Source organism: Perognathus longimembris, chromosome 3 (genome assembly GCF_023159225.1).
Source record: "Perognathus longimembris pacificus isolate PPM17 chromosome 3, ASM2315922v1, whole genome shotgun sequence".
NCBI lineage: Eukaryota > Metazoa > Chordata > Mammalia > Rodentia > Heteromyidae > Perognathus > Perognathus longimembris.
This window is the reverse complement of record NC_063163.1, coordinates 119,153,096-119,165,974: the sequence shown is the minus strand read 5'-3', so window position 1 is coordinate 119,165,974 and position 12,879 is coordinate 119,153,096. Positions and strand designations below refer to the sequence as shown.

At 57.8% G+C, this 12,879-nt stretch overlaps 1 protein-coding gene across 2 annotated transcripts in view; it reads right to left on the bottom strand.

Annotated features, from left to right (window-relative positions):
* The window catches only part of Sorl1 (sortilin related receptor 1), a 98,965-nt gene that overhangs the window by 1,106 nt on the left and 84,980 nt on the right, over nucleotides 1-12,879 (bottom strand). The window contains exons 39-47 of one of the 2 annotated variants that reach the window (XM_048344009.1): nucleotides 10,161-10,243; nucleotides 8,810-8,906; nucleotides 7,051-7,235; nucleotides 5,839-5,958; nucleotides 4,903-5,067; nucleotides 4,445-4,619; nucleotides 3,586-3,692; nucleotides 2,106-2,298; nucleotides 913-1,125 (exon numbers count right to left, since the gene is read on the bottom strand). In XM_048344009.1, the coding sequence (XP_048199966.1) occupies nucleotides 913-1,125; nucleotides 2,106-2,298; nucleotides 3,586-3,692; nucleotides 4,445-4,619; nucleotides 4,903-5,067; nucleotides 5,839-5,958; nucleotides 7,051-7,235; nucleotides 8,810-8,906; nucleotides 10,161-10,243 (1,338 nt within the window). Of the gene's footprint in view, nucleotides 1-912; nucleotides 1,126-2,105; nucleotides 2,299-3,585; nucleotides 3,693-4,444; nucleotides 4,620-4,900; nucleotides 5,068-5,838; nucleotides 5,959-7,050; nucleotides 7,236-8,809; nucleotides 8,907-10,160; nucleotides 10,244-12,879 lie in introns of both variants that reach the window. The other variant, XM_048344011.1, reaches the window with a different exon arrangement.

Here is a 12,879-nt window from a genome sequence, read left to right as displayed (position 1 = left end):
CTCTGCCACTCTGGGTCACCCCCTCATCACCTGTCGTCCAAGCTCCTGTCCAGGGTCTTTTGAACTAAGCCCAGTGGGCAGCTGGGGTTCTCTAACGCGCCTTTGCTGTGTCTTGCGTGAATACACTGAACTTCCGTGTGGACTTGCTAATCTGAATTCAAACTGCTCTGGAGAAAAGGCTCTTCAAAGGATTTACGATTTGGGGGACAGCTTCCCAGATTAAAGGCTGTCCAGAGCCCCGTGGCCAAGGGCTGGTCCACATTTAGTGATGGTTGAGTAGCAGCCGAACAGGCAGGCTCGTTTTGACTCAACAACAGAAGGCAAAGAAACCTCCCCCCCCCACCCCTGCACCCCGCTGGGCACAGTGGTCCAGGTTCTTGCTGACTAAGCGAGAAAAGAAAGGCAGAAAAGGGGACGCGGCTGCACTCACTGGAGCCAGGCAGAGCGGTTCAGCAATGTGTTCCGAATCGAAGAAAAGCAACGGGAACGCGTTCACAGAGTGAACACAGAAGCTCACCCCTAGCCTTCAACACACCCCTCCCTTCTGTTCCATTAAGTGGTCAACTAGCTCCCTTCCAGGTAGCATGCCAAGGTTTCTACCCCTCCTGGTCCTGCATTGTGTGTTACGCAGACGCTGGACCTCCAGAGGTTTATGGACATGTCCAGAATTCTCAAGATGGCGTTCTTGAGAGAATTTCCTGATCTTTGGGGAAATCTCTGAAACCCAATCCGAACTCCTGCTAGCTCACCTCGTCCCCTGCCGGACTCTCCCGCAGAAGAGGGCGTGACACTTGAACTTGGGGGCCAGGTACAGGCCGAGCGGGAAAGCCCCGGCTGCAGCCAGTCTTTCTGGATCAAGTCTTTGTGAGTGCCCCCCCCCCGCCCCCGCAGCCCCCATCGGCGCCCGCTTACCCAGGTCGTCCCCGGAGGAGAAGATGGCGGAGCCCAGCCTGGAGCTGTAGTGGCTGTTGGCGAAGGCCGTGAAGCTGCTCTGCAGCCGGCGGTGCTTGGTGTAGAGGACGGCGAAGCCCGCGCCCAGGCTCAGCAGGATCAGGAACAGGATGGGGACCACCACGGCCGCCACGTCCGTGGGCCTGGAGGACCGGGAGGCCGCCACGGCGCCACCTGCCGGAGCCAGGCCCCGGGGGTGAGCCGACTCTCAGGCCCACCCACCCCACAGCCCGGGACTGGCAACAGCACCCCAACTGCCTGGCTGGGGGCGGGGAGGGGGGGCACTGTGTCCCTGTGTGCGGCGTCACGGGAAGCCCGCCTTCTCCGACTCCTCGCCGGGAGCCGACAGACCACGGGCCTCCGGCACTCGCCAACACGGTAATTACATCACACTCCTAATCGCTGCCTTGTTGCTTATTGAGATAATCTCTTGGAAGGGAGAGCTTTGTTGGGGTACCAGCACTGATTTCATTAGCATTATTACTCAGGACCACGGGCTTGCCTTCCATAAGAGGATGTGAAATCAGACCGCTAATTAACGAGACTGGAATTATTTCCCCCATTTGGCACCAGAGTCACTCTGAACTGCAATTACCTGAAGCTCCATTAAGAGACACACCGAGGTTCCCTCACTACAACGGTGACTTAACAGCTCGTGAAGTTTTACGAGGTTCTTGGGTTGTTGTTGTTGTTTAATAGTTAAAAAGAGAGAGAAACCACCTCCCCCCATGTATTAAAGGGCTCCTCAGAGCCGTCGATAACCGAAGGAAGGTGCTGCCTTCCCGCGCGTGAGATTCACGTGGGCTTGGTGGTGATTTCCTGACAGACTCGCCATCGCCACCTTCCTCCCCTTGGGGTGGAGCCACGACCTTGAAGGCGGATAGTCTTTCCAAGGTCAAAAGCCCGAGGCAGGGGCCCAGGCTCCAGCTCAAGTGCCAGCGTGCTTGTCTCCTCTGCCTACAGTCTTGAGTTCAATCCCACCCCCCACCCACCGAAAAAACAAATCCTGGAGCAAGGCGAGGAAATGGAGCTCAGGGGGAGCAAAGGGAGAGAGGAGCCTTTGCTGGCCCGGCGTCTCGGGGCTCTGGGGGGGGGGGGGTTCTGTGGTGGGGGAGGGGCGTGCGCGGGGAGAGCGGACGCGGCCCGACACTCACCGGACCCCAGCTCGTCGTACAGCCGCACGGCAGGCTCCCCGCACAGCTGGCTGCCCAACAGGCACCGCGCCTGGACGGTGAACGTGTAATTGTGGCCCAACTTCAGGTTGGAAACTTTAAAGAAGTTGTCAGTGGTGTTCCCCAGGTGAGCTGTGAGATTCAGGGCACTGTCGAACATGCGGATCTCGTAGCCCTGCAAACACACAGGCAAGAGCACCGCAGCCTTTCACCGCCGCCCAAGGATCAAGGGCTTCTCACTCTTTCTTCTGACGTGACCCTCGGCGTACCGGACTCGGGGAAACAGGAGGGAGGGCTCCCGCCCCTCTTCCAGTGGCCACCAGGCCCCCCTCTGTGCTGCAGAGAGCTGGGGCCCAGAGCCTGAGGACAGAGGGCCACCTGAGTCCAAAGATCCGATGTGCGGTCCCTGGCCACAAGCAAGCCAGACCTCTCAGCAATGCCGGGAGTCAGGGATTTGGCACATCGGAACCCTGGTCACCGTGTAGGCAGAGACCCAGGACTCTCAGCAGCCACGGCAAGGCCGGGAAGTCCTCATCACTGTGAGGATCCCCTTGCGTTTCCCAGACTGACTCGGACGCAACAGTGCAAAGGTGGAAGTCACAGAGGTCACCGCCGAGGCACCGCGTCCGGCTTCATCCCGCGGCCGTCCCCAACGCCGGCCCGGCTCCACCCGAGGGAAGCCTGACAGCCATTCGCCAGCGGCCCGCGCCTGTCCTCCCAGCCACTCACCAGGCTGAGATCTGAGGACTGGGGTTCAGAGTCAGCCCAGGCAGAAAAGTTCATAGGAGACTGTTATCTCCAACTAACCGCTCAAAAACGAGAAGGGGCGCCGTGGCTCAAAGTGGTAGAGCGCTAGCGTTGAGCAAAAGAGCGCAGGGCCAGCGCCCCGGCCCCGAGTTCAAGCCCCAGGAGCGGCAAAACAAACAAAAGAACAAAAATAGATGCTTGTCCTTGGAAAATCACCAAGGTCAAACTCTCCTTCCCGGCCTCCCAGGATGTCTACAGTAATGGCCTATGGATAGCGGGTCAAAACAGGACAAAATAAAGGTGTTTTTCTTAAATCAGCTGCTCCCCGATTCTCTGGGGAGGAAGGGAGGAGGCACCTGTTTGAGCCCGCTGGCCCTGGGCGGGCGTGGCAAGGGCGGGGGGCTCTCGGTTCTGACCCAGCCCCCATCCTGCCCCAGGAAGCAGAGCAAGGCTCCCTCCCACCCCTTCCCCTCTCTCCCGACAGCCAAGCGAGGACTGGAAAATGCTTACCGCAGAGATCCTCGCCTTTAATGGGCAGCACAAACATTTCGCTAATTAGCAATCCCACCCCAAATGGCCCTTTAATTCTCAAGTTTCACCCCCCCACCCCATTCTTTCTTTTTTTTCCACGATCTGTGTCAGCACGCTGTTAACGAGCGCATCTCCAAAGCAGATTTCAATTTCCAAAGCCATTGCCAAGGCGCGAGGAACTCACCCTGCTTTCATTAAACTGCTTCTCCTTCAAAGCTAGACTCTTCCAAAACAGAAGGACGTGGTCATTTTCCGTTATGATTTTTAAGGCATCGGGTGCCGATAAAGAAGCTGAAAGGAAAGATGTGAAAGCTTGCAGTCAGCAGACAGACCCGGGGCCTCTGCGCCGGGCTCTGTCGGAGAAACAGACGGTGAATAATCCCAGCCCGGGAGAGCCGGGTTTAGGAAGAAGAAAGCGTCGAGTGGGGCACCCGGTCGGCGCCCTGTGACGGGCATCGCACGGTGGGATCACCACACTGTCAACCAAGAATTCTAGACGCTATGTAACGTGACAGCTCCCAGCTGGGCGAGGGGGCTGGAGAAGACGGGAGCAAGGAGCTCTGCCAGAACCAGCAGCCCCGGGAGACAAGACAGCACGGCCCGGCTGCCGCGGCCTCCACAGAGCCGGGGCTCAACTGACCGGCCCTGTGACACCGGCCACGGCTCTCCCAGGAGTGAGCCCACTGCCCACTTCCTGAAACCCAGGGCCGCCATTTCTCCCAAACCCTATGCCCGGTCTCTGTCCATTCCCGCATGGCGGATGACTACAATGAACCCTGGGCGCTCCGATCCAGACCTCCAGGTCTAATGCGTGGACTCGGGGAAACTCCTCTCCATCCACGAGCCAAGGGAGAAGATGGCCGGAGATGCTGAGGATGATCTGGAAACGGGGGCTCTCCCTAGCCTGCTCCCTGACCTCCCCACGTCACCCCCCACCCAGGAATCCCTGCACCGCTGTGCCAGAGCGTGGGGGGGGGGGAGGGGGAGGACCGCCCTGGGGAGAGGCCGTGGGGTGGGCCGGCTTCCGGTGCCCTGGCTCTCACCCGTGGTGACTCTGACGCTGGCCTCCTTGCTCATGTTCCCCAGCTGGACCAGGACGTGGTACTTGCCCCCCGGCTCCAGCCTGCCGAGGGTGTACTCCACCGTGCTGTTGCGGGATCGGACGCGGTAGCTCCTGTCGGTCTTCCTTATGAGATCTTTCACTGCGATGGCATAGGACTAGGACCCAAAGCAAAGCAAGGCGCGGAGCTAAGTGGCAATCCAAGCGAAAGCCCCGCACGGCTCCTCCTAGCTCAGGGCCGCCCGAGCACGACAGTCCCCGTGTGTGCCTGCGGGGTTCGGTCCCCGGGGTTCACTCCTTGCAGGTGCCGAATCCCTGATGTAAAATGGCACTGCACATACCCTACACACGGCACTCCGAATACTCGAAACCATCTTCCGCACCACTCCCTGCCCCCACGCCACCCAAGCGAAGCCAGCCGCTCGCATGCCTGCCGCTCACCAGGTCCTGGTCGGGAGAGTCGTAGGGCGATTCCCACTTGATGACGGCCGAGGTTTTGCCTGCGTGGACCACGTGCAGGTGGCGGGGCGGGAGCCTGCTGTCCGGAATCATCTTCACCACCGCGTAGTCAGAGGACGGCCCTTGGTACGGCACCAGCACCCGGACCTAGGGCCCAAGCAACGCTCAGCCAAGAGAAGGCCGCGTGGGCCCGGACGCCGTTCACCGGAGGACTGTGGACGGCAGGCGTCCGCAGTGAAACTCCACGAGAGCGAGATGGAGGAACGTCACAGGAGCCCCCCGCCACCCCGGGGAGTTTGCCACGGGTGACAGCTCCGTGTGCTTCCTCCTACGAACGTCCTCGGCGTACAGAAGCAAGATGTCTGTGCACAAACAAGTTTGCACGCGGTATACGTGTGAACGTGCCCTGCCTTGCACGTGTGGTGCAGGGCTGAGAACACAGGCACACGATGTCTTCAGAGCCTTACACTTAGTAACACAGCTGGGAGACTTTCGCCTATCGGGACACCCAGTGTTGTGTCTCTTCCCACGGAGGGGCCGCGGTGTGGTGAGCATTTCGTTCCTCTTGGACACCGAGGCCGCTGCAAACCTTTTGCCATCCTGACAGACCACGCATCCCTTCCCCACCCGCGTCGTGGCACATACGCAGAAACGTACGAATTAGAGTCCCCTAAGCAAAATCTGAAGAGAGGGCAATTCACGCGGGTGGGTGCCGGTGACCCCTTTGTCAAGGCCTTCCGTCCTCCAGCCTGGAGCCGCGGCCAGACGCCGAAGGCGACGCGAGACAGAAGCTGCCTCCCGCCACGCACACGCTCCCGACCCGGAGCCCAGCGGTCCAGATCCCAGGCCCCGCCCGGGACAGCCCGGGAGCCAGGACTTCAACACCAAGCCCCCTCCTCCCCCTTACCCGGAACTTACCAGAAACAGATACTGCTCATCCCTACCCACAATGACCGTCTTGTTGTGCAGCGAAGTAGTCAAGCTCTGTGGGTTTCGATAGAGGTCAAGAAAAGACGTAGCATAGAAAATGCCATAAACCTAGGAAAAGCAGACAGTGGAACGGACGTCAGCTCATGGGTCCACGACCTCGTTTCTCAAAATCCCGTGTGTGTGAGTGTGTGTGTGTGTGCCAGCCAGTACTGGGACTTAAATTCAGGGCATTAAACTTGGCTTGTTTTTTTAAACTCCTCGCGGGTGCTCTACCACTTGAGCCACATCACCAGGCGGGCCTTTTCATGGATTCCCTGGAGACAAAGAGCGTCTTCAGGCCTTGCCCGCCCGGGCTGATCCGCGCCTCCTGAGTAGCAAGAATGACGGGCGTGAGCCACGGGCGTCTGCAGACATCCCTAACCTAGCATGGTGGAAGGACTTGAAAACGGCTCGCAGGAGTCGCCCCGGATCTGCACGCAGCGAGGCCCCGGGCGCTGGGAGCGGCGGGCTCTCCGCAGGCCCCCGCCGCCCTCCGGAGCTCGGCGCTCCTTCTCAAGAGCGAGGGACAGCGAAGGCAAAGGGGCCTTGCTACCACTCCCAAGTACAAAGGCGGGGAAGGCGAGTGGGCCCTGGGCCCTGGCCATGCCTGAGGACCCCTGAGGCTCCCTGGGGTAACTGGGAGTGGGGGGGGGGGGGTCGGCTTCCTCCAGGCTGGCCGTGGCTGCCCCTGACTCAGTCGCCTGAGTATAAAGTGCAGAGGCGCTGGGCGCCCAGGGGCTCGGGCCTGGAAGCCTAGCGGTCAGGAGGCTGAGGTAAGAGGATTTGGGGTCGAAGCCATTCTGGGCAGGAAAGTCTGTGAGACAACAGCTTCAAGATGACCAGCAAAATGCCCTACTGGAGGCGTGCCTCACAGGGTGGAGCACCAGCTGCTGAACAAGCGAGCCGAGTCAGGACGCGAGGAGCCGTCAATGGAAAGCTTCTTGCCAGGATGACCGTCCCAGCTGGGGACCTGGGGACCCCGCGCCCGCGTGCGGTCTGATCTACAGCAGCCCGGGGCAGGACGCCTCGGACGCCGGGCTGGCGGGGACGCGGGCGCCCCGGAGCTCATCGGGTGGGGCGGAGCTGGCCGGGAGGGAGCCCGGGAGCTGCGCGCCAGGGCAGCCCACGGTCCCCCGGTGCCGGTCACTCTGCCCCACTTACCACGTTCTTGGGGCCGGTCCAGACGCATTCCACGGCAGTCTGATTGATAGCCTTGGCTTTGAGGCTGGGAGCCGGAGGGCGAACCCCTCTAGTTGTGACATGCTCAAAGGCCAGGGGACTGTCACCCAAGTCGGTCTTGGCCCAGGCAGAAATCTCGTAGGACGTGTGAGCTGTCAGATTGCCAACTGCAAGGACAGGGAGAAGAAGCTGGGGTCTGAGTGTAGAAACCAGCGGCACGCGCTCTTCTACAGCAGCTTCTCGGTCTATGTAAATCCTGCACGCACCTTGGAGAAGCTGTTAGCTGACAAGCCCCTTGAACACCCGTGTTCTGATGACTTGTGCACACCACACACACACCTCATGGGTGCTGACCATCTGGATATAAAATTGGTATAACACTTCTGCAGTTTGGCCTTCGGTGACAAGCTCCCTGAAAATCACGCCCTTCAATCCGACCGTCCCATGCAATCAGAGAGGGACTCACACATCTGTGGGCAAAGGTATCTACCCCAGCGTCGGTTACAGGAGAAACCGTGCGTGGGTGTGGCACGGGGCCACATGTCCGTCATCCCATCCGCTCAGGAATTGCAGATCAGAAGGAGCAAACCGGAGCAAAAAGTGAGCGAGATCCAAGTCTCAACAAAATAAGCCAAGGCTACTCACACCTGACACGGCGAAGTGGAGCCCTTTGCGCAACTGCTTACCATGAACAGTAATTAAAAAACAACAGGCATCGTGGTTCACACCTGTAACCTCAGCTATGAAGCACAGCTAGGAGGATCTAGGGAAAAATCATTTAACCTAGCAGACCTGGCGACTCAAAACCCAGGTAATAACAGAACACTTGCAGCTATTTGGTAAGCCAGAACAAGGGGTGCAAGTATTTTGCAAACAGAAGCCGGGGAAGAGAACAGGAGCAAGCTCCCGTGTTTGCACACATTCATGAGCAGCTTTGGGTATTGTAGGCTTTGTACCAGAGATTGATTAAAATCTGCCCACTAGCCCATTTTCAGAGAAGAAATTCCATGGAGGCTCGCTCCTTGCTCAGATGGGAGACTGGACCACCTCCTCCCCGGCTTCTCTGTTTATTCGATTGGCAAATATTGACTAACACCAGTGCCACACCAGTGCTACCTCAGACTAGCCAAGAGGGAGTGAGCCAGACTAGAGAGGAAACAGGTAACCAAACCCAGGGTCTCCTTAGGGAGTGTAAAAATTATCTTTAGCCAGGTACTAGTGGCATATGCCTGTAATCCTAGCTGAGTAGCCAGGGGGCTGAGATCTGAGGCTCTAGGTTGGAAGCCAGCCTGGGCAGATAAATGTGAGGGCTTCTTCATTGCCAATTAACAAAGAACCAGAAGTGGAGGCAGGGGTCAAGTGGAGGAACTCCAACCTTGAGCAAAAACGTGACAGAGTGCGGCCTGGGGTTGAAGCTTCAGTACTGGCCCATGTGTGCGTGTGCGTGTGCGTGACACACACACACCACCTTTAGAGCTAACCTGACCCCTCTCAGCCTTCCTCCTCTCTGCTCTCTGACTTCCACCAAGGACCATTTGGTGGAGGAGCCAATAGCGAGCCTTCCTTCCGGTAGGCAGGGAACAGGTGTGGCCTCCTTGCACCCCGGATGGGTAAGAGCCTGCCACACCCACCCTTCTTTCTCACTCCCCTCCCCAGCCCTCAGCGCTGCTGACAGGAAAGCACAGGCCCTCCTCTCAGTCCTTCTTGCTCCCACACGGGCCGGCCAGTGCCAAGGCCTTACCTTTGTACGACACAGAGCTCCCTCGGAAGCTCAAGGTTTTCTTCTCTTGTTTGTGGGTGTCAAAGGCCCAGAAGAGATTCACCACGTAGCCGTTCACCTGCCAAGAACCAGGAAACACATGGCGTGACCAGCTCACCCCATCAGAGGACTCGGCAGACACGCCGGCCCGGATGGAGGGCACGCCTTTTGTCCGTTCATCAGGTGCCTCCTTTCTTTGCACTCTTTTGCAGATCTATTTGTGCTACCATTAAATAACACCTAGTTATAAAACCAAATGGAAAGTGATTAGTCATCTAGGACACCCTCAATGAAAACCAAACAAATGCAGGACCAAGGGATAAAAGCCAATTAACAGAGGCCAAATGCGGACTTACTGAAGGTACTTTAGCCTGCAGTAACACATCTCGGCCCATCTTGTCCTGCAGGCAAGGCCACAAGGTTCATGTGCATGAAGCCCTGGGTTCGATGCCTCAGCACTACATATACAGAAAAGCCAGAAGTGATGCTGTGGCTCAAGTGAAGTGGCAGAGTGCTCACGCCCTTCGTTCAAGCCTTGGGACTGACCAAAAAAAACCCCACAAATCTGGCTGGTGTGGTCTTCAGACAGCCCAAATTACCCAGTTCTCAGCTCAGAGATTTTGGGCTGAAGCGCTCTAATGTGGGACCACAAGTTCAACACCAAGTTTTTCAAAGCCGCAGACCGTTCTAGACCTGAACCGCAGGAAGGCCAGTTCTCGTTTCCATCTCTCTGGAAGAAAGAGCCCAATGCTAAGTTACGGTTCAGTCAGCGGCGCGGGAGCCGTGAGGACGTCCGCCTCACCACGGCTGACGGATGGGGCGCAGGCAAGGAGGAGCCGACGCACAGGTGGAGGGGTGCAGGAGAAGGCCTGTGCGGCAGAGGGAGGGGGCGAGGCGGTGGGCACCCTGTGCTCACAAGAGGGTGGCCCTTCCTTCCACCATGGGAAGCTCTGCATTAGCATTAGCAGTAGGGAATCCAATAAAGCTGAAAATTACAGGGCGCATATATTCTGTTAACACCAACTCTTTATTTGCACTATAGCTGTGAACCATTTAATTACATGGTTACAGGGGGAAGGAAAAAAAAACAACAGGCACCAGGCTGAGGCAGAATAATTAGCTGTGGAGACTCATGTTGTGTGTCCTGGGGGATTGAGCTAGCGCGAGCCAGGAATCAGAGCTTCCATAGAGGAAGGCATTGGTTTATCCTAACCTTCCTGCACCGCAGTCCATCAGTCCCCACCACCTCTCTCTCTCTCTCACACACACACATACACACACACACACACACACACACACACACCCAGCTGCATGTTTACTATGTGCACCTTACCTTGGTGTCGCCGCCCATGGTCAGGGTGAAGCTGAGAGAATTTTCGCCATAGCTGTCGATGTGGATGTCGGGCGGCGGGATCACTGCGGACAAGGGATGGAGAGGGGGAGGAAGAGAACAAGCCATGAAAACGGGGAAGGCAGGGTGGCGGCGTTCTCAGTGGGACAGGCCAAGCCATCTGTCACTCGGGGCAGAAGGGCCATGTCTCTGACTGTGGCTGGCTGGTCTGTCTCTCCCACCACTGGGTCCCGGAAGCCCAGTCTGGGCCCATCAGGGTTGCTGAGCGCACAGCCAGCTTGGCTCCGTCAGCTGGCCTGGCAATTCGGTCGAGCAGACAAGTTCCGTGGTGCCCACCTCGGCCTGGCTCTTAAAGGGGCAGGGCCCACCTCAAGTGCCCTCTTCCTGAGTTCTCAGCTGCCCACAGGCCTCCAGTCTCTCTACAAGGAGGGCAACTCACGGGGGGGCCATGGGCTGTTATAATGGTAAATGACAAATCAACAGGCAGCAGCAAAATGGGAAGAAGCTGGCCTCCGAGGCCCGGTAAGCTTCAAGTTCCAATTCCTGCTTTCGGTCACGCCACACTCGTGCAACCAAGAGCCAGCTGCTTGTCTAGCGCGTTGAGCCTAGAGAGAAGGACTTCTACACTCTGCCCAGCTGGGAAAGCTAAGGAAAACAGCGCGTGCGCAGTGCGTGTGCAGTGCCTAGCAGCACCTCAGGTTCTCTCTGCTCCCCCTTTCTGATCAAGGTTCCCTCACAGTGAATTCAGCAGTCAATAAGCACCTGGTGTTCTCCCAAGGACGAGCGCTCAGGCTGACAGGGAGGGGCCGGGAGGGCGAGGCCGGGAGGAAAGCCCGCTCCATTCACCTGGCCACCGTGAAGAGGTGCCCGCAGGAGGGCGACGGCACTGGGCCTGGCATACCCCACAAGAGGGGTGCACGGGCGTGGAAGGCACGCACTATTCCCATGTTGACCCAAGTATTAGACTCCTAACACACAAGGGCCTTTGGGAAAAGCAAGTCGTGCTTAACACAGTGGGGAGAACCGGGGACCAGGGAGATACAGCAAAATCTAGGGGTGTCTCTCTAGGTAGACAGTACCAGAAGAAGGGCCAGGCGAAGCTCCCGACAGCCGACCCATATAGCACTGGTGTGGGTGTGAAACCAACCCAAATGAGAAGCACGGTGGCTGGAGCCAAGTTCTAATTCCCTCCTAAGCCTGCTTCCTCGGCTACAAAGCCAGGGTGCAAATACTCCTAGGATTCATGGAAAACGAGAAGCACCACGTCTTGTAGACAAGAGGTGGTCAGTGAATGATGGCTTTTCTCCCTGCTGCCGATGAATCTAATGTACACAGCACTACAAGCTGGAGGCCGGGGCCACGTTATTAGACAGTCCCAGGTAGAGGATGATGGCACTGCTTGGTCACATGGTCGCCTTCTGTCACCCAGTGAAAGGCAAATGAGGAGCTCAGATGAAGCAAAACCTTAGAGAAGAAGGTTCTGGAAAGTAAGCACCACACGAGATTTGTGTCCACAAAGCCCAAGGAAGACAAGGACACTTGATCACCGAAGCAACCTCGAGTCTACCTATTTTGATCATTTTTTTTTTTGGTAAGGAAAGTGAGTATTTAGATCATCTGGAATGGCTATAACTAAGCGAAATCAGGGAAAGAAGTATCACTGTGCGCTTAGAATTACAAAGTGATTGTGTCCGAGGTTAGAATGGAGCTAAAGCCAGACACGGCCGCCGCTGTTAGGCGTCTGCCAGTGGCCGTGTAGTAACGGTGACCTCACGGGGCAGCTACAGGCGGCTGTGTGCAGCCGCACCTCTGCTTCTGGCTCGCCCTCATGTCTATGCAAAGAGCGGAACAAGTCGAGGGACGCACTTGTCCTCAGAGCAGGCTTTGTCTTTCGGCTCCATCTGCAGGTCTGCGTGACGACAGGGAAGTCCCTTTTGACTTCACTGTATTACTAACTTGGACATCCTGCGTGGATGGTTCCCGTGGCTTAGCGGGCTGAGCCGTCTTTGCAGTAGGTAAGTTACTTATAAACATTTTAAAGTCTGCCCTCTATTTCTCTTTCCTTTCTCCGTGGTGAGATGGAGACTGGGACTTGGCGGGGGTGCTTTGCTCACTGGCTGGCGCTCTACCGACTCCAACGCCTGGACGTTCTGTAGCTCCGGAGACACTGAACTACATACACGAAGGGTGGGGCTGGGAGGGTGACGGTGATCCGAACGCGCTGTACTCATGGCCCGACACGCAAAACTGAAAGCTCTCTGTGGAACTACGCAATAATTTTTACAAAGACAAAAAAAACTTGCATCCTAAGAAAAGGGGGGAAAAAAATGTCAAGGAACCCACCGGCCTACCCAAGTCTCTCCTTGAGGGCACGGACGGGGGTATGCGTTGACGCAGAGTGCATATGGAAAAGAATGGCTAAGCCCATAAAGACACGCGCGAGTGAGACGTGGAAGCAGTGTCCAAGGCGTACCAGGACCCTTCCCCGAGCTGCTCCAGTCCTCTCTCGCGCTCGCCACTCCTCTAGACGCCAGCCTCAGCGCTAGGGAAGCAGGCCAAGCCAGCCCCGGGCGGGAGCGGCGACCCGGCCGGCAGAACGGCGGGGAGAGGGCGCCTCGGCCCCGGGGCCAGCCTGCGGCGGGGTGGTCCGGGGGCCAGGCTCCGGGGCCAGGCGTGCTGGGTTCCCGCCCACGGTGCGGCC